At 47.8% G+C, this 22,630-nt stretch overlaps 1 protein-coding gene across 2 annotated transcripts in view; it reads right to left on the minus strand.

The window, feature by feature from the left end:
- Positions 1–22,630, minus strand: part of mapkbp1 (mitogen-activated protein kinase binding protein 1) — a 191,496-nt gene that overhangs the window by 20,999 nt on the left and 147,867 nt on the right. For both annotated transcript variants that reach the window (XM_080203018.1, XM_080203017.1), the window contains exons 15-24: positions 21,864–21,985; positions 21,143–21,218; positions 17,645–17,756; positions 14,962–15,025; positions 14,172–14,297; positions 12,937–13,085; positions 11,632–11,696; positions 10,184–10,444; positions 6,105–6,274; positions 562–707 (exon numbers count right to left, since the gene is read on the minus strand). In XM_080203018.1, coding sequence (XP_080059144.1) covers positions 562–707; positions 6,105–6,274; positions 10,184–10,444; positions 11,632–11,696; positions 12,937–13,085; positions 14,172–14,297; positions 14,962–15,025; positions 17,645–17,756; positions 21,143–21,218; positions 21,864–21,985 — 1,291 coding nt within the window. The remainder of the gene's footprint in view (positions 1–561; positions 708–6,104; positions 6,275–10,183; positions 10,445–11,631; positions 11,697–12,936; positions 13,086–14,171; positions 14,298–14,961; positions 15,026–17,644; positions 17,757–21,142; positions 21,219–21,863; positions 21,986–22,630) is intronic.

Genomic DNA, 22,630 nt, shown 5'->3' on the forward strand with positions numbered 1-22,630 from the left:
CGTAAAGAAGTTGCCCCAAGTCACATGGCCTTTTCTTGGAGCTGCCTTCAAGAGGCCCCAAGGCCATGTTTCCTCTGGAACATCCTCTCTTAGAGAAATTTCATATGAATGAGCTAATGTTGCCCGCAACTTAATGTCCAGGCTTGTGCTTCTACCTTTGGGATCTGGTTTTAAGTCAAAACACAGCAGAGGTATTTTTCTGTGTGAGTGCATGCCTTAAGAATGTCCACAGGCAGCACACAGGGAGCTGCTAAAACATCTGGTGCTGGAACAGAAAGTGAATACTGGAGGTTCAATGTTTCTCCACTATCAGTAATTAACAGGGATGCTTTGGAGGGAGAGTAAGTGGACACACAGCGGGAGATAGTAATAGAAGGGTATGCTGTTAGGGTGAGATGACGAGGGACGCGAGGAGCATTTTCAGTAGGGAGGATTAGTAGGGCCAAATGGCCTGTGTCTGTGCTGGACACTTTATGTTTCAATAGCAGCACCTGCTGATCAGAGAGGATTAAAAAGCACAAAACAGGGAGGAACGGGAATGAATTGAAAGTGCATTCTGACCTTCGTGTGGATGTTCAGGGCTGGAGAAGTGGCTGCTGGAGTAATCCACAGAGCAGGCACTGTCGGGACTCTGCTTCTCGAGGAGACCATGGCTGCGGTAACCCTTCTCTTGTGTTCCCTTCTGCAACTCCTTCACCGGGTACTCACTGGCACACACGGAAGCAGAGTCTTAACATTAGGTGCAAGTTAAACACGTAAAGGATAATAGTTAAGGAACAGTGTAATAAGTCCTCGGAGGAGGAAGTCCCTTAACCAAAATCCCTTTATTTACAAGATCCAACAACTTTATACAGAGCGCTCTCAGAATGCAGTCCACATCTGGAGTGCCAGAGGAACTGACACGCCTGTTTAAATACAGAGCATAGCGCTCCAGACTGGACCATCCATTTCGCCCTGAATCAGGGAGTTCATATTCAAGCAGGCTAACCTCAATTGCCTGATTGAATAGATTGCCTCAGGGGAAGGGGACTTATTTCCGAACAATTCCTTCTCAGGCTGTGCTGTTGCTAGCAGGGTTGCCATTGACTGGTTGCTGTCAGCTGTCCCACTCCAGGAGAGGAACACAAAAAACTTCAGTGCTGAAGGAGTAACTGCACTGTCACTGCCTTTCCAACCTTTTTAGGAGGCGCGCTGATCTCAAAGTTAAGTTGAAGGTCCGCCTCCTATATCCACCCCCTCCCCCCTATAGACACCACTACCCCCGCCGCCTCCGCCCCCCCCACACCACCGCCACATACTCATGGGCAACACCCCTAACCCATGACCTGAGGGACAATTTCTCCCCATTACTAAATGTCCGGGTCAATCCCCCATATCACACAGTCAAGAAACTACGAAGGGTTGTGAACATAGCCCAGCCATCATGCAGACCAGCTTCCCATCCATTGACTCTGTCTACACTACCTGCTGCCTTGGGAAAGTAACCAGCGTAATCAAAGACCCAATGCACCCCAGACATTCTCTCTTCCACCTTCTTCCATCGGGATAAAGTTACAAAAGTCTGAGATCACGAACCAATTGACTCAAGAACAGCTTCTTCCCTGCTGCTGTCAGATTTTTGAATGGACCTCATATTAAACTGATCTTTCTCTACGCCCTAGCAACACTACATCCTGCACCGTCTCCTTTCCTTCTCTATGTACAGTATACTTTGTCTGTATAGTGTGCAAGAAACAATACTTTGGACTGTATGCTAATACATGTGACAATAATAAATCAAATCAGAAGGCATGAGGTTGACCCCCCCCCCCCTACTATCAATCCACATCGGCACAGGGACATCAGCCCTCTCCTCCACCCCACCGCCAACTGAGCAATACTCTGTTATGGTATCACCCAAGGCCCCCTCAGGGACCTCCTTCAGGCCCTCCTACCACTTGCCAATGTCAGCCTTGACACTGCCAGGATGCCAAGGCACTACCCAATCATCTCCCCAACCATCCGACGGGGGTTCAATGGCCTCTGAGCCCCTTGGCTTGGCTTCTATCTTTGGAAACCGGCAGTAATTCTTGTCGAGCTGGGAGAATCCAGTTTAAAGCCAGCAGAGCAGATTTAAGTGAGGATTTACATATGTTAATCTGGTTCCCTCCCTCTCTGTGCATGGGCCAGATTACTTCAGGATGTGAGGGGGGGAGGGAACCCCAAAAGAGTCTCTCCTCGGTGCTAAACACGCTATGGCCCCTCCCCTGTGATTTTCCAGCCCCAGCGTGAGCTTTATCTTGTAATTATCACACAGCTTTTTGTGGGAGCTTGCTGTGCACAGAATGACTGCTGCCTTTCCTGCATCAAGATCATGAATACACTTCAGAAAGGATTTCACTGGTTGTAAAGCACTTTGAGTCACCTCCTGATCATGAAAAGGGCAAGTCCTCTTTTTTTATAAATCCCTACTTGGCCAGTGAGAGGATGTTGTTACAACACTTTCTTCCTGAACAGCTGGAGCGCGTGTGGTAAAAATATTCCCTCAGCAGTGTTCTCGCTCAGCTGTACACACGTCTGGCTGTACCGCTATCCAGAAGGCACCGCCGGGGACACTCAACTTGTGCTGTCTGGGAGTGGTGGGGGGAGGGACGGGGAATGTGAAGTTCCTGCAGCTTGGAAGGGTTTATACATTTCAGTAGAAGGAACAGCTGAGGGGGGGGGAAGGATGCTCAGCAAAGGAAATGTTGCCAGGCTTGCTATAACATGGGGGGGGGGAGCGGGTGTGCCCCCAATCACCCAGGAGACCTGCCCAGTCCCTCCTTGGAGTGATGCTTTCGTAAACGGGCCAACAATACTATTAAGAAGATATCTTGTGCCCAGGCTGCTTCTACAGGGCCCACTCACACTTTCAGAAAACCAGATGCTGAGTTTCCTTTAGCAATTTACAGGATTCCCTTTGAATCCAAGGGAGTGAGAGAGGGCTTGCATAGAAAGTGTATATGCATGTGTGTCGGTGTGCATGCTTGTGTGCGTACGCCTGTGTGTGCGTACATGTGTGTGTGCACGTGTGTTTGTGCATGTGTGTGCGGAACTGGGGAAAATTAAAATAAAAAGCAAACTAAGTAAAAGCAGGGAGTTGATTTGAGGCAAACAGCTGGAAAATGATGAGATGTGAATTAGCCTATCAGTGGCAAACAAGTATTTTACATTTGTATCTGGAGAAACTACGAGGATATGGGAAAGGTAGCTTCAAAGTGGAGAGGTGAAGAAATGGCACATATCTTCCAAAAGACAACTCCACTGGGGGACAGAATCAAAGGCAATGAAATAGTATAACTCTGGAACTTTAATTTAAGGGAATCAAAAGAAGATTTGCAGACACAGTTAACATTGGAACTATCGTGGGTTGCGGCTATGATTTCCCGAGAAAAGCAGCCATTTTCTACCTTCTGCCTATTTCCTAGACGTGGGCACCTTAACCCGGTTGTGGTAATTATTTGCTGGATTTAACTCAATAACTTAATAGAGGAAGGCCATTTGTCCATCAAGTCTGAATCGAATCAGCATCTTACCCAGGCCCACACACCACCCTCCCCGTCCACCCTATCCCCGTAACCCCTAATCCAACTGACCTACACATCTTGGACACTAAAGAAGAATATAGCATGGCCAATCCACCTAGCCTGCACATGTTTGGACTGAGGGAGGAAACTGGGGCACGCGAGAGGAAACAAACGCAGTCACAGGGAGAACATGCAAACTCCACTCAAACAGTTACCTAATGCTGGAATTGAACCTGGATCCCTGGCAGCAGTGCTAACCACTGTGCTGTCCCACTACAGTGTGTGTGCATGTGTGTGTCTGTGTTCCTGGGCTCAGTGATTATTTTGCTTCTGTCCTTCAGTCACCAACCCTTCTGATACAACTAAAGCCAACTTTCCAGCATGCAGTAGCAGTCATTTTGAGGGTGATTTCATAGAATCCTTAGAGTAGAAGGAGGCCATTCAGCCCATCAAAAGCCTACACCGATAAATATTCCACCCAGGTCCTCGCCCCGTAACCCCATGTATTTACCCTAGTGCATCCCTCTGACACTAAGGGGCAATTTAGCATGGCCAATCAGCCTAACCTGCACATCTCTGGACTGTGGGAGGAAACCCACGCAGACACGGGGAGAATGTGCAAACTCCACGCAGACAGTCACCCAAGGCCAGAAATGAACCTGGGACCCTGGCACTGTGAGGCAGCAGTGCTAAACACTGTGCCACCATGCTGCCCTGAAGGCAGGTTGCAAAGACTAGGTTGGTATTCCGTAAGTTTTGAAGATTAAGCGGTGATCTGATTGAGACGTGGAAGATGCTTAGAGGATTTGATGGTGTAGATTAGAGAGAAACTATTTCCTTCAATGACAAGTGCCTGGAACAAGGGGGCATAGCCTTAAATTTAGAGCAGGGACATTCAGGAAGTGTTCACACAAAGGGTTCGTGAAAATCTGGAGCTCCCACCCTCAAAAGACTGCCAGGTCTGAGGGTCAGCTAAAAATTTCAAAATTAAAATTGATAATAACTGGTAGTAAGGGTTGTGGAACCAAGATGGATTAAAGTGCAGCTTTAGCCACTGAATGGCAGAATAGACTTGAGGGGCTGAATGGCCTTTCTTTTGCCTATATTTCTAAACACCCCATTTTTCTATCAGGTAGTTTAAGGCTGTATGCAAAGGTGGGACATTTTAAACTTGAGGAGTTAATGGCATGCATTCCCCATATTGTCGAGTGGGTAATTTAGAAGATTAGAAGATAACTGTTAGCCCAGCGAGGGAGGGAGTGAAGACATAGGTTTTTGCTGATGCGAGACTTGGTTTGTCTGTGAAAGCTGGCATCGTGATATGAATCAGCAAGGATTCACACTTGGTTAGCAAGTGTGAGGTTATCCACCTTGGTAGAAATAATAGTAGGAGGGATTATTATTTAAAAGGCAAAAAGCTGCAGCATGCTACTGTGCAGAGGGACCTGGGGGTCCTTGTGCATGAGTTGCAAAAACCCAGTCTGCAGGTGCAGCAGGTGATCAAGAAGGTGAATGGAATGTTGGCCTTTATAGCGAGGGGGATAGAACATAAAAGCAGGGACGTCTTGCTGCAACTGTACAGTGAGACCGCAACTGGAATACTGTGTGCAGTTTTGGTCCCCTTATTTGCGAAAGGATATATTGGCCTTGGAGGGAGTACAGAGAAGGTTCACTAGGCTGATACCGGAGATGAGGGGGTTAGCTTATGAGGAGAGATTGAATAGACTGAGCCTGTACTCGTTGGAGTTTAGAAGGCTGAGGGGGGATCTTATTGGGACATATAAGATAATGAAGGGTCTAGATAGGGTAGAGGTAGAGAGATTCCTCCCGCTTAGAAAGGAAAACAGAACTAGAGGGCACAGTCTTAAAATAAGGGGGGGCAGTTTAGAATGGAGTTGAGGAAGAACTTCTTCACTCAAAGGGTGGTGAATCTCTGGAATTCTCTGCCTGTTGAAGTGGTGAAGGCTACCTCGTTGAACATATTTAAGTCACGGGTAGACAGATTTCTGATAGACAGGGGAAGGAAGGGTTATGGGGAGAAAGCGGGAAAGTGGAACTGATCCACTTCAGATCAGCCATGATCTTATTGAATGGCGGGGCAGGCTCGAAGGGCTAGATGGCCTACTCCTGCTCCAATTTCTTATGTTCTTATGAATGCTAAGAAAAAGATTCTAAAAAAACTCGATAACATTTTCACAGTAACTTCATTGCAGGATTAATGTAAGCTTACTTGCGACACTAATAAATAACTATTATTAATTATTATTATGTTCAAAATAGCATTCCAAAACCTAATCTTCCAGATAAAACTGGAACTAACCTCAACTCCAACCACTCGTTAGAAGATTACATTTCCTCATTCTGTTCTTTGTTTGACAGACTGAGAAATGAAACCAGGTCAAACTCTCATCAGATTAGCACCAATCCCAGTACTAGCTTCACAAATGAACACCAATCATTTCACTCCCAAAACCTGCTCATTCCTCAGCCTAAATCCCCCATTTTCTCGCCAAGTGGCCTGTGCATGGACACAGATCTCAGATAAGTGTCAGCACTCACCCCTCCGTCTCACCAGTACTCCCCATGTGAACCGGGTAGATGGTCCGCTCTTCGACCTCTGGTGTCTCCAGTTCCTGGCTGAATATACCCTCCTCGCACAGCGGTAGTGCGATGCTGCAGGGCCTGGCAAAGGACGAGCTGTGCGTGTCCACTGACTCCTGTTCTTCTATCTGGCGGGGGAAAGAACGAGAACAGGGCCTCAGGCTGGGGCTTTAAATCTGACAGGGTTTGCAAGAAAGCCCTCCGAGAATTAAAGACTAATTTCCACAACACTGGAGCGAGCAGTCTCAGGACACTAATCACAGGCACATTAAAGAGAATGATGAAAGGAACATTTCAGTTGTCAGTTATAAAAACAGCAGACAAGGGAAGAAAACAGGCTGTGTGACTGTCAAAAACCATCCAATTGATAAAGGAAGAAGCAGTGTGCTTTCCAATGGGGGTTCTTGGTGGTGGACCATGAGAATGAACATATTGGGGAACCAATGAGAATTGACTAATGGGTGACCAATAAGAATGGGCATACTGGGTGACCAATGAGAATTGACCAATTGCTCCATTCACCAATGGACATATTGGGTGACCAATGCTGAAGGTGTGGCAGGGGCATGGGAAGGCCTTTAGAGGTACATCATATGACAATGCCTTCAGGAAAATGCCCAGCACCAACATTGGCAGTCCTATCTTAGGCTGCAGCGCCTGCTCTTTCTTCCTTGTGATTCATACATGTTATATACATTATACACTTGTCAATATAGAACTGGCACATTTGCCATTTACAGGAGGACAGATTTGATACAGTGAGTCTCAGATGTTAAATATCTGCTGCTTGCAGATGCTGCTGGCTTTAATAAGGTAAGTAAGTGATTTGTTACGACAAGTAATGGTCAGGATCAGTCATTTGGATTCTGTCTGGGATAATGTAGAAGCCAATCAGTAAATTAGCCCCGCCAGTTTGTGTCTTGAAATCTGCCAGGTTGCATTGGACAGATTGAAGCACTTGGCCCAGCTATAAGCCGATAGCAAAGACAGCTCAGTACAGGTCTGACCCTGCCTGATCAGAGTGAGAGAACACAGCCAAATATAGTGGGTGTAACTCTGCAGCTTCAGACAATAGCATAAGATAATCAATATTCCTATAACTCTCTCCTGGTTTCCAGCTCCACTTACATCGGCAGAGATGTATAAAAATGGCCAATGTGATAAGAATCCTTTTACACTATCGTCCATAGTCAAAATGACCCTTATTGGTCACAGATATCACTTATCAAAAATCACTTATGAGATGTGAGCGTTGCTGGCTAGACCAGTATTTATTGCCCAACTCTAGTTGCCCTTGGGAAGGTGATGGTGAACTGCTGCAATGCTTGAGGTGTAGGTACACCCACAGTGCCGTCAGGAAGGGAATTCCAGGATTTTGACCCAGTGATTGTGAAGAAATGGCGATATATTTCCAAGTCAGCATGGTGAGGAAAACCTCCAGGCGATGGCGTTCCCAGATATTTACTGGCCTTGTAGATGGTCATGGCCAAGTCACTCACCAGTGAGCAGGTCCTGCTATCACTACTGACGACCTCTTCCATCATTTCACTGAAGATCGAGAGTAGATTAACGGTAATTGGCTGGGTTGGATTTGTCCTGTTTCCTGTGTACAGGACATACCTGGGCAATTCTCTATATTGCTGGGTAGATGCCAATGTTGTAACTGTACTGGAACAGCTTGCTGAAGAGAGCAGCTTGTTCTGGAGCACAAGGCTTCAGTACGATTGCCAGAATATGGTCAGGGCCAACTGCCTTTGCAGTATCCAGTGCGTTTGGCCATTTCTCAATATCATGTGGAGTTAATTAAATTGGCTGAAGAGTGACATCTATGATGTTGGGGACCTCTGAAGGAGGCCAAGATGGATCATCCACTCGGCACTTCTGGCTGAAGGTTGTTGTGAATGCTTCAACCTTATCTTTTGCACTGATGTGCTGGGCTCCTCCATCATTGAGAGTGAGAATATTTGTGGAGCTTCCTTTTCCAGCGAGCTGTTTAATTGTCCACCATTCACGACTGAATGTGACAGGACCGCAGAGCTTAGATCTGATCCGTTGGTTGTGAGATTGCTGAATTCTGTCTATCAATTGCTGCTTATGTTGTTTGGCGCACAATTAGTCCTGGTTTGTAGCTTCGCTTGCCAATATAGGACATACTTAACACACAGAAAAAGTATCATAAAGTCATCCACAAAAATCAGATTGACCCCAAGCCAGAAGATGATGATGGAAGGAGTTGGGGTGAGCCAGGAGGGTCTTAATGAGGTGGCAGAGGTGGAAGGCTGCCATGAGGGAATTTTCAACCATGGATCCAGGCAACTAATGGAAGGTGTATTCAAACCCAGAGACCGAGAGGAAAGTCTCAGTGAGAGGAATGTAGGACTGCACGCAGTTGCAGAAATGGTGCCATTTCATAGTGGGGTGCAGCAACAGAGAGAGAAGACTGACTGAAAATCTTTTCAGCTGGCAGGCAAGTTATGAAGGCTGTTGAATAAAAAACTGAACCCTTGGCTTTATAGAATAGAGTTTCTACAGTGCAGAAGGAGGCAATCCGGCCCATCGAGTCTGCACTGACAATAATCCCACCAGGCCCCATCTCTGTAACCCCAAGTATTTATCCCACTAATCCCTCTATCCCAAGCATCCCGGGATGCTAACGGATAATTTAGCATGATCAATGCATCTGACCTGCACATCTTTGAACTGTGGGAGGGAACTGGAGCATCCGGAGGGAACCCACGCAGACACGGAAAGAATATGCAGACTTCGACAGGCAGTGACTCAAGCCGGGAATTGAATCCAGGTCGCTGGTGCTGTGAGGCAGCACTGCTAACCACTGTGCCACCCCCAGCAGAGGAGCAATGTAGAAAAGCAAGGAATTTATGCTAAACTTTGATAAATCATCGATTAGGCCCTGGGTTGAGTTCCGTGGGCCAATTCTGGGCTTCAGACTTTTGGATGAATGTCAAAGCCTTGGAGAGGGTGCAGAAGGGATTCATTGGATGGATCGGGGGCCACAGAATTTCAGTTATGTGGAGACATTGTAAAACCTGAGGTTATTCTCTTTAACATAGGGAAGATTAAGGAGATATTTAATAGAGGTGTTCAAGATTATGAGGGGTTTCGATAATATAAATAAAATGAGCCATCTTTCACTAGCAAAAAGGTCAGTAAGTAGAGGACACAGATTATGGTGACTTGTGAAAGAGGATTTTTTTTAATGTAGGGAATTGTTGCAATCTGAAATTCACTGCCGGAAAGCATGGTAGAAGCAGATTCAACAGGAATTCCAGAAGAGAACTGGATAAATATTTGAACGGAACACTGGGCTGAGGGGTTTATTTGTTTATTGGTCACAAGGAAGGCTTACATTAACACTGCAATGAAGTTACTGTGAAATTCCACTAGTCGCCACACTCCAGCGCCTGTTGGGGTCAATGCACCTAACCAGCATGTCTTTCAGAATGTGGGAGGAAACCGGAGCACCCGGAGGAAACGGGGAGAATGTGCAGACCTCGCACAGACCGTGACCAAGCCGGGAATCGAACCCGGGTCCCTAGCGATGTGAAGGAACAGTGCTAACCACTGTGCTACCGTGCCACCCATTGTGGAGGGTTGGGGAGGAGGGGGGGGTTAGGAAACAATGAAGGAAGAGTGGCCTAATTGGATAGCTCTTTCAAAGAGCTGGCACAGACATTAAAGTTTAAGTTTATTTCGTGTCACAAGTCGACTTACATTAACACTGCAACAAAGTAACTGTGAAAATCTCCCAGTTGCCACACTCCAGTGCCTGTTCGGGTACACTGAGGAAGAACTTATCATGGCCAATCCACCTAACCAGCACATCTTTCAGACTGTGGGAGGAAACTGGAGCAACCGGAGGAAACCCATGCAGACACAGGGAGAATGTGCAGACTCCACACAGACAGTGACCAAGCCGGGTATCGAACTTGGGTCCCTAGCGCTGTGAGGCAGCGGTGCTAATCACTGTGCCGTCAAATGGGCCAAATGAATGGGCACCTTCTGAGGACAAGACTCACATCGCTTAGCAGAGTCTCAATGCTGACCCGGACCCTGCGCTCCTGATCATTGACTTCTTCACACACACTACTCCTGGATAGCGACGTTCCTGTCTGGGACACAGACTCCATCGAGGGCGAGAAGGAGAAAGAGTCCAGGTGTCGAAGGTCCAACATCGACTTCACACTCAGGTCAAGGTTGTTGGCACGGCGGGACCACCGTCCCCGGGGTCTCGGGGCATGGTCGTGCAGCGAGTCCAGCCTTGTTGGCACGTCATCTGTCTGCAGAAGTGGGAAGCAAGTTAACATTACAACAGGCTTAAGTTCTTGCAAGTCAAAGTCATCACTCTGCAAGGCAAACTGATGTCCTACATCGCAAGACCAACAAAACATACATTTATATAGTGCCTTTAACCCAGTTCAATCTCCCATGGTGTTTTATAGGGTGGCACGGTTGCACTGCTGCCTCACAGCTCCAGGGACCCGGGTTCGATTCCAGCCTTGGGTGACTGTCTGTGTGGAATCTGCACATCCTCCCCATGTGTGCACGGGTTTCCTCCGGGTGCTCCAGTTTCCTCCCACACTCCAAAGATGTGCAGGTTAGGTGGATTGGGCAAGGTGAGTTAGTGTCCAAAAATGTGCAGGTTAGGGGGATTAGTGGGGTAAATACTTGGGATTAGAGATAGGATGGGGTGGGCCTTGGTATGATATGGTGAGGGAGAGTCAGTGCAGATTTGATGGGCCAAATGGCCTCCTTCTGCACTGTAGAGATTCTATTCTACTATGTACTAGGCAAAAGATGGCATAACGCCACCTGAGGACTGACAAACCTGCACCGCCAGGCCTCTATTCCCATAACACCATGTATTTACCCTGCTAGTCACCCTGGCATGAAGGAGCAATTTTAGCATGGCCAATCCACCTAACCTGCACACCTTTGGAGGACTGTGGGAGTAGATCGGAGCAAACTCACGTAGACATGGGGAGAATGCGCAAACTCCACGCAAATAGTCACCCAAGGCCAAAATCGAACCCGGGTCCCTGGCACAGTGAGGTAGCAGTTCTAACTACCGTGCCACCATGCCACCCAATATTAAACTGCATTTACACACACACATATATATATATATATCAATTTATATATATATGTATATATTTTATATAATGATTAAACCATTTATATCATGTTCACTTTATATGAATGTGGATTATATATTGTTCATATCATGGATATAAGGTATGAGTCAGTTTATGTATATATGTGAAAGATATATTGATGATGCAAAGTAGATTGTATTATACTTAACCCTCAATCAAGTCTTAAAATTTTGACACATTTGGTATTCTCAAGTAAACCCTCAATTACCTCCAGCTGAAAAGTGGGCATTGAATAATTAAATAAACAGACATACTACATACAGTTTCTGAGCTGAAATTTTGTTACACTTTCAGTGCAGATGAAAGCTTACCTTACTGTTCTCCCAGCGGTACAGGCTTTTCACACTCCCAGAATATTGTATTCCTGTGGGGATATCTGGAACAAACAGAGAGGAGGGACATCAAAATGTTACTTTCCTCCGTGGCATTATCCAGGCTGCTGCCCAGGAAAATGTAACTCCATAGCTCCCGGGACAGTCACCCAGCACTCTCCTGTCCTCCAACAGTGTGCTGCAGTAACCTCCACAAGTTGACCCAAGACTATGCCAATCATCATTTTATACAGAAACTTCTAACTTTATATAGTGGGATTTCACACAGCATTATAGTTTTAATGTTTAATAACGGATTCCCAGTGTCTGACAGTGTCGCACCCCTCCATCAGTCAGTAGCAGTAATAACATACATCGTTGGACCCCTATTTCTTAATAACACTCATTTCCATTGCCTTGTGCAAGTAATATGACCCCGTCGGACTCCCATTGCTCACAATCAGTAATGGTGCAGCGTTGGACTCGCATTACTCAGTGAGTTTAGTGGTGCAGCGCTGGACTCCTTTTGCTCAGGATACCAGAGATACAGTGCCTATCACTGCAGATCTGTAAGGACGGCATAGTGGCACAGTGGTTAGCACTGCTGCCTCACGGCGCCACGGACCTGGGTTCGATTCCGGCCTCGGGTCACTGTGTGGAGTTTGCACATTCTCCCTGTGTCTGTGTGGGTTTCCTCTGGGTGCTCCGGTTTCCTCCTACAGTCCAAAGATGTGCGGGTTAGGTTGATTGACCACGCTAAATTGTCTGTTAGTGTCAGGGGGACTAGCATGGTAAATATGTGGGGTTATGGGGATAGGGTCTGGGTGGGATTGTGGTCAGTGCAGACACGATGGGTTGAATGGCCTCCTTCTGCACTGTAGGGATTCTATGAATATCTAGCATTCACTCCCCGCCCTCCCCACCCCCAGCTATGTGTGATGGATTTGCACAGTCTCAATATTCTGCTGGAAGGGATTGAAATTTCTGTTACCGAATTGCTCTAGGCATAGGGCCAATGTTGCAGCACATTTCTAAGAGTGGTATAGTTTGTAACCTGCTGTCCATGAAGACTGGTTAGGAAGGGGAGGAACTGGATGGCACCCAATGTCCACAGTACTGTATCCTTGGATTAACTGAAAGATCTAGAGAAAGACAGATCCTATTCACAGTTTATATACACTTTGCCTCAGTTTATGTACACCTCAACAAGCTCAAAGAGCTGGCGGAAGGGCGAAGGGATCCGTCTCCACATTCACACAACTACCCCTTCCCATCTGCAGTGAGAGCAGGGCAGAGTGCACCTACCAGTGCCCACGTCCGTCAGGCCTTGTTTTGGTGCGATGTGCGTGGGTCCCTCACAGTGACCTTCCTCCTCTTCATTCCCATCATCCTCAGCTTCTTTCTCGCTGTCGGAGGACATGGCCGTCTGAGCGGCTACATCAAATGTTTCCCGTCTGCGGGAAGGGGAGTGAACAAAGATGGATGAATATTCCATTCTAGAATAAACTGCTTGCTTGTCACAACGGAGAATGAGAGAGATAATATATAGAGGTGCCATACTAAATTCTCCCTCAGTGTACCCGAACAAGCGCTGGACTGTGGCGACTAGGGGATTCTCACAGTAACTTCATTGCAGAGTTAATGTAAACGTACTTGTGACACTAATAAATAAACTTTAGAGAAAAAGAGATGAAAGGGTAAGATATGGACAGGATGGGGGTGGGAGGAGAGAGAGAGAAGTGTTAAAGACAAAGATAGTGATGGATCCAAAGGCGTAATTAGCGTTATTTTTCAAAACATAATGACACAGTATTCAATGTTAACAATTCTTTGTGTAATCCAGTGTTCAGTTCATGCAGTATCCCCACTGCTATGAGGGTTCAACGGCAATCCTCCAAAACACTTTACCTCTGTTATCAGATAGCTATCCAATATCCAGCCCACAATTTCCTCTGCTTAAACATTGGTCATATCAAAGTCATCGTCTTCTCTTTAAGCAAGCTTTAAATCATCCTCAAAACACCTCCCCACTTGGCTTGGTGTCAATTCTTTCAAATTAAGCACCAAGGAACATTTTTGTTCCATGTTAAAGGTGCAATTTACAGTTTCTCCCAGTGAAAGTGCACCTGGTTCTTGCAGGAACTGTTTCTAATAGTCATCCAACAGTGATGATTCTCATAGATATCAGCGAGAAAGGTCTTATTTATACCAATGTAAAAGCTCTGGTCATTCACAGGCTAAGTCAAATCGATCAGCCCTTTGACCTCAGTAGGGTGTGATTCCATTGGCTATTTTGATTTGAGGTGATTGATCAGTCTCTGGGACAAAAGGACCCATCAATAACCAGAGACCATTCACATCACTTTGCCCGTCATTGAGTTATAGGTCAGGATTTACAGCAAATGATGGGTGGAATTTAATACCTTCTGTGGTGCGTTTGGTGGTCATGCATTTAATTGGATGGGAGAGGGGCAGGTGAGGGCACTGGAGGGCACAGTTTTCCCTCCCTCTGCCATATGGCACTCTTGTTGCTCTTGTACCTGTTTGGAGTGGAGTGTTTCCGCGGAGGTGTCTTCATTTGCTTTTTCTCCTTCTGCCGGATCTCGGCCAGCCTTTGCCTCATGTTAATTGTCAGCTCAGAGCTGAGCCGCCAGATGAATATACAGCTGTGGGCAAAGCAGACAGATCCTTCACATCGAAAGCAGCGCACTGGATAAAATAGCACAAACCTTTCACACTCTCCCTCCCCCAATACAATCCTGATTCGTGGCTGATTATCAGAGCAGCTATTGATAAGATTGTGGGGCAGTGACAGGAGCTTGGCCAATTCTCCTTTCAATCTTTCACACTGTGAACTCGAGAGGGGGGATGGGGGAGACGGGGAAGAGAGTGGAGGGGGAGGGAGGGAGGGAAGGGGATAGGAGCGGAGGGGGAGGGAGGGAGGGAAGTGGGTAGGGGAGGAGGGGGAGAGGGAGAGGGAGAGGTGTGGAAGGGGACAAGGGAGAAGGGATGCGGAGGAGGACGGAGAGGGGAAGGGAGACAGGGAAGTGGAGGGGAAGGGGAGAGGGAGGGATGGAATGTGGGAGGGGGTGGTGAGGAGGGAGGGAGGGAAGGAGGGAGGGATTGAGAGAGAGAGAGAGAAGGGGGTGGGGAGAGGGAAGGAGAGAGCATGTGCTTCAATCAAAAAGGGAAACAGAGAGAGAATATAACACACAAAATAAAGATTAACAACCTGACTGACTTAACAAGAACAAATGAAGTGCTAAACTGTTACAGGGACAGAGGAGACTTCAGGATGTGAGTTGTAATACAGATAGAGAGAATCGATACCTGTCTCCAGACACAGAGATGAGATGTTTACAGTCGTTGGTGAATTTCATCCCTGTAACTACCTCTGGAAAAAAAGACACAGTCATTGTAGAAACAGCTTGTTAATGAGGACAAATCTGATTAATGTCTGTCAGTGAGGGTAGGTCTGACCCACATGAATTAGTGAACATCGCTCCAACTGATTAGCAGCTCCACCCCAACCAAAGCTGGCTTGTGAGTGTCATCCCAAGGATTGGACATTAGTGAGGGGCCCAGACCAACACTGGCTGGGGAGGATTATCCCAGCAAATGGAGGAATAAAATTTGAGGTGTCCAGGGGACTGAGCTTTGTGTCTGAATGTGCTGCCCACACACACAGCTTCCTGCATTCTGACATGGGAATCTCCACAGCCACTGCCCACCTTGAGGGAGCCCATTAGAAGCACCGGTCTCCACCCTCCCTATCTTAATGTCCACTCTCTTTCCATCCCCACCGGCCCCCTGTCTTAGCAGCGTCTCTGCTGGTGACTGACTGTTCATTGGTGAGCCAGTGTGAAACCGCGTTCCAGGGCTGATCACAAACAGAAGCGTATTTCGCATCCATTTACCAGCCCACCGAGTTCGCGGGCCCAACAGGCACAAGGTTCAACTTGTTTATACTGATTTATGCCAATATACGTGAATTTTCAGTTTAAAGTTTATTTATTTAAAGATTATTTATTAGTCAGAAGTAAGACTTACATTAACACTGCAATGAAGTTACTGTGAAATTCCCCTAGTCGTCACACTCCGGCACCTTTTTGGGTCAATGCACCTAACCAGCAAATCTTTCAGACTGTGGGAGGAAACCGGAGCATCTGGAGGAAACCCATGCAGACACAGGGAGAATGTGCAGTCTCTGCACAGACAGTGACCGAAGCCAAGAATCAAATCCAGGTCCCTGGAGCTGTGAGGCAGCTGTGTTAACCACTGTTCCACCATGCCGCCCAGTTTGGCTGCACTGTAATGAAATTGGCATGATTTTTGGGCGTTTGCTGACATGGGAACAATGAGTACAATTTCAGATGCAATCTCCCCAGGTTTCGGCCCCAGGAGGAAACTCCAGGCCAAATGAATGTCCAACATTGCGGTCCAATATAATGTAGCATTGAAATACAGATCAGCCATGGGCCTAATGGCACAGCATGGCAGGATGGCGGGGCTAACTGGCCTCCTCCCATATCTATATGGTGCCTTATTGCTGCAGTACCCAATTCCTGCCTTCAGATGGTGGCAATGTAGTATAAAGCAACAAGGAGATGAGGATAAATAATGAGGCTCACAATGGTGAAGTCAGCTCCCACAATAACTGAACTTCAAACACAACGTCTGCTAAATGGACAGAACACAGAAGGTGGGAGAGTCATTGTAGCCCTGTACAATCAAACAGGAAATTATCCAGAGCTCTGTTCACCGTCAGATCCAATGTTCAGTTCACTTGTGCAGAGAGAATCACCATCACATGCTGCTCAATGTACAGCAATCCTGATTTATTAACACACAAAGCTCTCTGTGTGAATCCCTCCATTTCAAATTCCATCTGATAATTGCAGACTCTGCCTGTTCTTCCTCAGGTAGCAGTGCTCCCATTCAGTTTCCAAACTCCTGGAACTCTTTGGACATTAGGATTACGCTTCCCTACTGAATGGGTCCAGAAGGCTCGGCCGCTGTGACTCAGATCTACTGTTTAGTTTTAAGGTAATTTTATCTAGCCAGCAGCTGATTCCTGCTGTGCTTGTGATTGTCCCTTTATTAAACCTTCAACTGGAGTCTTTTTAAAGTTTTTATACATAATTGTTACAAATAGGCTTACATTAACACTACAATGAAGTTACTGTGAAAATCCCCTAGTCGCCACATTCCGGCCCCTGTTCAGGTACATCAGGGAGAATTTAACATGGCCAATGCACCGAACCTGCAAGTCTTTCAGACTGTGGAAGGAAACTGGAGCACTCGGAGGAAACCCACGCAGACACAGGGAGAATGTACAGACTCCGCACAGAGGGTGACCCAAGCCGGGAATTGAACCAGGGTCCCTGGAGCTGTGAGGCAGCAGTGCTAACCACCGTGCCGTCCCGTCTTCTTCGCTCTTCTGAGCTGAAGTCCATTCCTTCTCCCCTCTGGGTCTGATGGTGCCCTCCAACATTACCATTGTTTCTCTGCTCCATCGTTGACACCTCGCAGCTTTGTGTTTCCATGGAAATATCTCCATTAGTATATCTCTAATACTCTGCCATTCACTTCCAGACTCACTTGCCTTCTATATCTGAGTGTGGGCATCAGTTTATGAATGTTTCGATCACTCCCCTATTGACAGCAACTCAATGCCTTGGAATCTGTGGTTGCCTGACAATGGGGCTTTCCCAGGTACTGAAAGCTACACAACAATTCACTCAGGTTCCAGTGACAATGCTGCCCTGCCACCCCCCTGCACTCACCTGGAGATAAAATAAATATTCCAGTCGCTCAGGACGTGAGGCATTACCACACGGACAGCTTATGGATGATGGAAGAGAAGGTTTGGAATGGTTGGGGATGTGGGGGGGGGGGTGGTGGTGGTGGTGCAGGGGCGAAGTGCAAACACCTTGGGGCACAGTCCATTCTGGAAGCAGCATTAATCAAAGGGGAACAGTGTCAGGAAGAGGACCCACAGCAACCATCTTACCTGCGTGGCCAAACATGGTGGCAACACATTCGCCCGTGTAGAAATCAAAGATGGAGAGGTTCTTGTCAGAGCAGCTGGTTGCTATGAACAGCCCAGAGGGATCAATCTGCACCTGCAATCAATTCAAGTGACACAAAATCAGTATTTACCCAGGGATCTGAAGCAGACAGAGACAACTCGTCAGTCAGGCACTGCACACAGAGACCGTCGCTCGCTACACGGAGAGCGTCGCTCGCTACACGGAGAGCGTCGCTCGCTACACGGAGAGCGTCGCTCGCTACACGGAGAGCGTCGCTCGCTACACGGAGAGCGTCGCTCGCTACACGGAGAGAGTCGCTCGCTACACGGAGAGAGTCGCTCACTACACGGAGAGCGTCGCTCGCTACACGGAGAGCGTCGCTCACTGCACAGAGGGCGTCGCTCACTGCACAGAGAGCGTCGCTCACTGCACAGAGAGCGTCGCTCACTGCACAGAGAGCGTCCCTCACTACAGAGAGCGTCGCTCACTATACAGAGAGCGTCGCTCACTGCACGGAGAGCGTCGCTCACTACACAGAGAGAGTCACTCACTACGCGGAGAGCGTCGCTCGCTACACAGTGAGCGTCCCTCGCTACGCAGTGAGCGTCCCTCGCTGCGCAGAGAGCGTCCCTCGCTGCACAGAGAGCGTCCCTCGCTGCACAGAGAGCGTCCCTCGCTGCACAGAGAGCGTCCCTCGCTGCACAGAGAGCGTCCCTCGCTGCACAGAGAGAGTCGCTCGCTACACAGAGAGCGTCGCTCGCTACACAGAGAGCGTCACTCGCTACACAGAGAGCGTCCCTCGCTACACAGAGAGCGTCGCTCGCTACACAGAGAGCGTCGCTCGCTACACAGAGAGAGTCGCTCGCTACACAGAGAGAGTCGCTCGCTACACAGAGAGAGTCGCTCGCTACACAGAGAGCATCCCTCGCTACACAGAGAGAGTCGCTCGCTACACAGAGAGCGTCCCTCGCTACACAGAGAGCGTCGCTCGCTACACAGAGAGCGTCGCTCGCTACACAGAGAGCGTCGCTCGCTACACAGAGAGAGTCGCTCGCTACACAGAGAGCATCACTCACTACACAGAGAGCGTCGCTCGCTACACAGAGAGAGTCGCTCACTACACAGAGAGCGTCCCTCGCTACACAGAGAGAGTCGCTCGCTACACAGAGAGCGTCCCTCGCTACACAGAGAGAGTCGCTCGCTACACAGAGAGCGTCCCTCGCTACACAGAGAGCGTCACTCGCTACACAGAGAGCGTCGCTCGCTACACAGAGAGCGTCGCTCGCTACACAGAGAGCGTCGCTCGCTACACAGAGAGCGTCACTCACTGCACGGAGAGGACGTTAATCAATATGTTCATCAGATTTAGAATTCCTGACATTCTGGTCTCTGGCTCTGAAACTGTCATCTCTCTCACTTGTCAGTGAGCAATGCCAGTGAAGGGCCGGGGTGCTACTTGCAAAATCTCTGACCTAAACTATCAATTAATGACCTTTTTAACTGCCTCAATTGGCTCCCCACCACTGACATTAGGAAACAATGCTCCATGGGTGGGAACATTTAGCCCAACACATTCCCCAGGAGACCCCATCACTGTTATAACGTCAGCTACTTTTTCAGAACAAAATCCTTCCTCTAACTTTCCTCTCTGCTCCTGAGCCCTACATCCAGCTGTCTCTTCCCCAGGATCCACTCTCGCTCTGCCCCCTCTCTGCCCCCGAGCCCTACATCCAGCTGTCTCTTCCCCAGGATCCACTCTCGCTCTGCCCCCTCTCTGCTCCCTCACGCCGAGACACACCCTCCCTCACGCCAGAACCCCCCTTCCTCATACTGGGACCACCCCCCCCCCTCACCTTGGGACCCCACTCCCTCACCCCGGAACCCCCCCCTCATCCGGGACCACTCTCCCTCATCCTGGTACCCCCCTCCCTCATGCCAGGACCCCCCTCCCTCACTCCGGAACCCTACACCCTCACGCCGGGAACCCTCTCCCTCACACCCGGAACCCCTCCCTCCCCCGCCACTGCCGGGACCTGCCTCCTCACACCCAGACCCTTACCTCTCCCCATACTCCTCACCCACTCACTCCCTTCTCTCACACACTCGTTCCCTCCCTATACGCTCTCCTCACACTCACTCGATTCCCACACACTGTTCACATCCACTCCCCTCCCTATACCCAACCCTCTCTCTGCAAACACATACCTATTTATTTACCCAAACCCAGCTCCCACTTGCACCTCCCCTGGGCTGTGTTACCAAGTGGAGGGAGACAATGCGTGGACTCTTGTGAGGTCAACACCCCTCGGCCGCAAACCCTCCGGGCCTCACACCTACCAGAGGAATTCGATTCCTTTCCCTATTGTCATCATTACCCAGGGAAGTCAGTCGGTGAGCTACTCCTGCTCTTTCCTTCCTGTGGGAAGGGAGTTTGGTCTTTGTCTCACACTCAGAAACATTTTTGTTCATCAGAAACCAGCCCGGCAGGCGAAGGCTGGACTAGACAGTGAGGAAGGTTATCAAAAATTGCAGCAGGATCTTGATCAGCTTGGGAAGTGGGCTGAGAAACGGCAAATGGAGTTCAACACAGCTAAGTGTGAGGTGTTGCATTTTGGAAAGTCAAATCCAGTTAGGATTTTCATAGTGAATGGTAGGTCCTACCATTGATCTTGGAGTTCAGGTGCACTGTACTGTAAAGGTGGAGTCACAGGTAGATAGGGAAGTGAAGAAGGCTTTTGGCATGCTGGCCTTCAGCAGTCAGGGTATTGAGTTGGGAAGTTATGTTGCAGTTGTACCTGGAGTATTGTGTTCAATTTTGGTTGCCTTGCTCTGGGAAAGATGTTATTAAACTGGAAAGCATGCAGAAGAGATTTACAAGGATGTGACCAGGACTCAAGAGACTGAGTAATAGGGAGAGATTGGACAGGCTAGGACTTTTCTGTTTGAAGCATGGGAGACTGAGGGGTAATCTCAGAGGTGTGTAAGATCATGAGAGGCATGGGTAGGATAAATGCACTCAGTCTTTTTCCCAGGACTGTGGAATCGAGAACTAGAAGTCATAGGTTTAAATTAAGAGGGGAAAGAATTAATGGGAACCTGAGGAGAAACCTCTTTATACAGAGGGTGGTATGTATGTGGAATGAGCTGCTGGAAGAAGTGGTTGAGGCAGGGACATTGACAACATTGAGAAAGCACTTGGACAGTTACATGGATAGGAAAGGTTTAGAGGGATATGGGCCAAATGCAAGCAAATGGGGTTAGTTTAGATGGGCACTTTGGTTGGCGTGGACCAGTTTGGGCTGAAGGGCCTGTCTCCATGCCATCGATCCTATGATTTGGCACTCCCTATACCCAACACGACCCGAGCCTCCCTTCCCAGAGCCCGGAGAATTAAGGGTACAAAATATGACTTGCCGATTGATTTCCCCGCCAGCCAGGTCTGTGGAAGCTGGAAGTCATGGTATTAAATTAGCACTCACCTTAATCAGGGTGCCATCTTCGCCCTGAGATCCTTTATACAACTTCTTCTGTTTGCCGTTGTTAATGTTAAATATCCTGCAAGGTAGGGAGACACATATAACAATTTGTGCAAGTGTGAATACATTCCATCCTCACAGCCATAGGACACAGAGTGAGACCAATTCACATCAGTTCTGAGAACACAATGGGCAGTCTGTTTATACTGTCCAAGCTGAAATGAAGGGTATGGACTGTAGCTTTGGCAGAGTGATGGGTATGGGGTATGCACCATTATGTTAAATAGTGTGTATTATAGCATTAACAGAATGGGGGAATGGGATACAGCATTATTATAGATAGAGGCACAGGTGCAGTGAAGGCAATGAGATATTATTACAGTGAAGGGCGTGGGATATAGCATTATTACAGTAAGGGGAATAGAATATAACATTATTACAGTGAGAGGTGTGGGCTATAGCATTATTACAACGAGGGGTGTGCAATATCACATTATTACAATAAGACCTAACAGGGATACAGCATTATTGCAGTGAGGGGTGTGGAATAAGATTAAGTGAGATTCGTACAGTAAAGAGAATGGGATATAGTATTAATATGGTCAGGGGTATAAGATTATTATATCAAATAATGTGGGTTATAATATTACAGTGAGGTTTTCAGTGCATACCTGTTGCCTGCATGTGCATGAGGCCAGCTATAGTAACTACTGTTCCAACTCACCGAATGCTTCTGTCCTGACATCCGATGGCAGCATACTTGCGTGTGGAATCCACGTCCATGTCATACAGAGTGGTCTTTCGAACCACATGGTGGGTTCGGGTGAACTGAGTGCCTTCAGCAGACTAAGGGGATGGAACGTGGAAGAATTAGCAACAGGACCCAGATCCTGCAAGGCTACCCGGTGTTCCCAGAGAGAAGCAGACAGGCTAGGAGGGTGTATAAACATCCTCCGGGAGAATCCCATCACATATTAATAAATTCCAGGGATGCCTAGAAACATCAGCACATCCTGTAGGATGCACCGAGTTCTGGGCACACCCTGGCCTAACCTCTGGAGGACTATGTCAGCAACTCAAAGGGAACAGTAACATAATGCATAAGCTGTACCACACTAGAAGCAACATGCCCCTAACTCAACAAATGTAGAATAAAGGATTTGCATTGAAAATATATTCCCTACAATGTGCTTACATCATCTGCCAACAACAATACATTTATCTGAAATAGAATCAGAAAAAATTGGAAAAACTCAGCAGGTCCAGCAGCATCTGTGGTGAGAGAAACAAAGCTAATGTTCTGAGTCCAATGTGACTGCTCTTCGGAATCAGAGGTACAAACATGATGGGTTTTCTGTTGTTGTAAGGGAGTGGGAGGGATAGATGGAGCAAAATAGAAAGTCAGGGTTAGGTCAGAGAGCAGGAGAGTTGGAAAGACAATGTCAAGGAACACAAGACAATGGGAGTGGTAATGATTGTATTATAGTCTGA

This window comes from Carcharhinus amblyrhynchos, chromosome 14 (genome assembly GCF_965287045.1).
Source record: "Carcharhinus amblyrhynchos chromosome 14, sCarAmb.v2.hapA, whole genome shotgun sequence".
Taxonomy (NCBI): domain Eukaryota; kingdom Metazoa; phylum Chordata; class Chondrichthyes; order Carcharhiniformes; family Carcharhinidae; genus Carcharhinus; species Carcharhinus amblyrhynchos.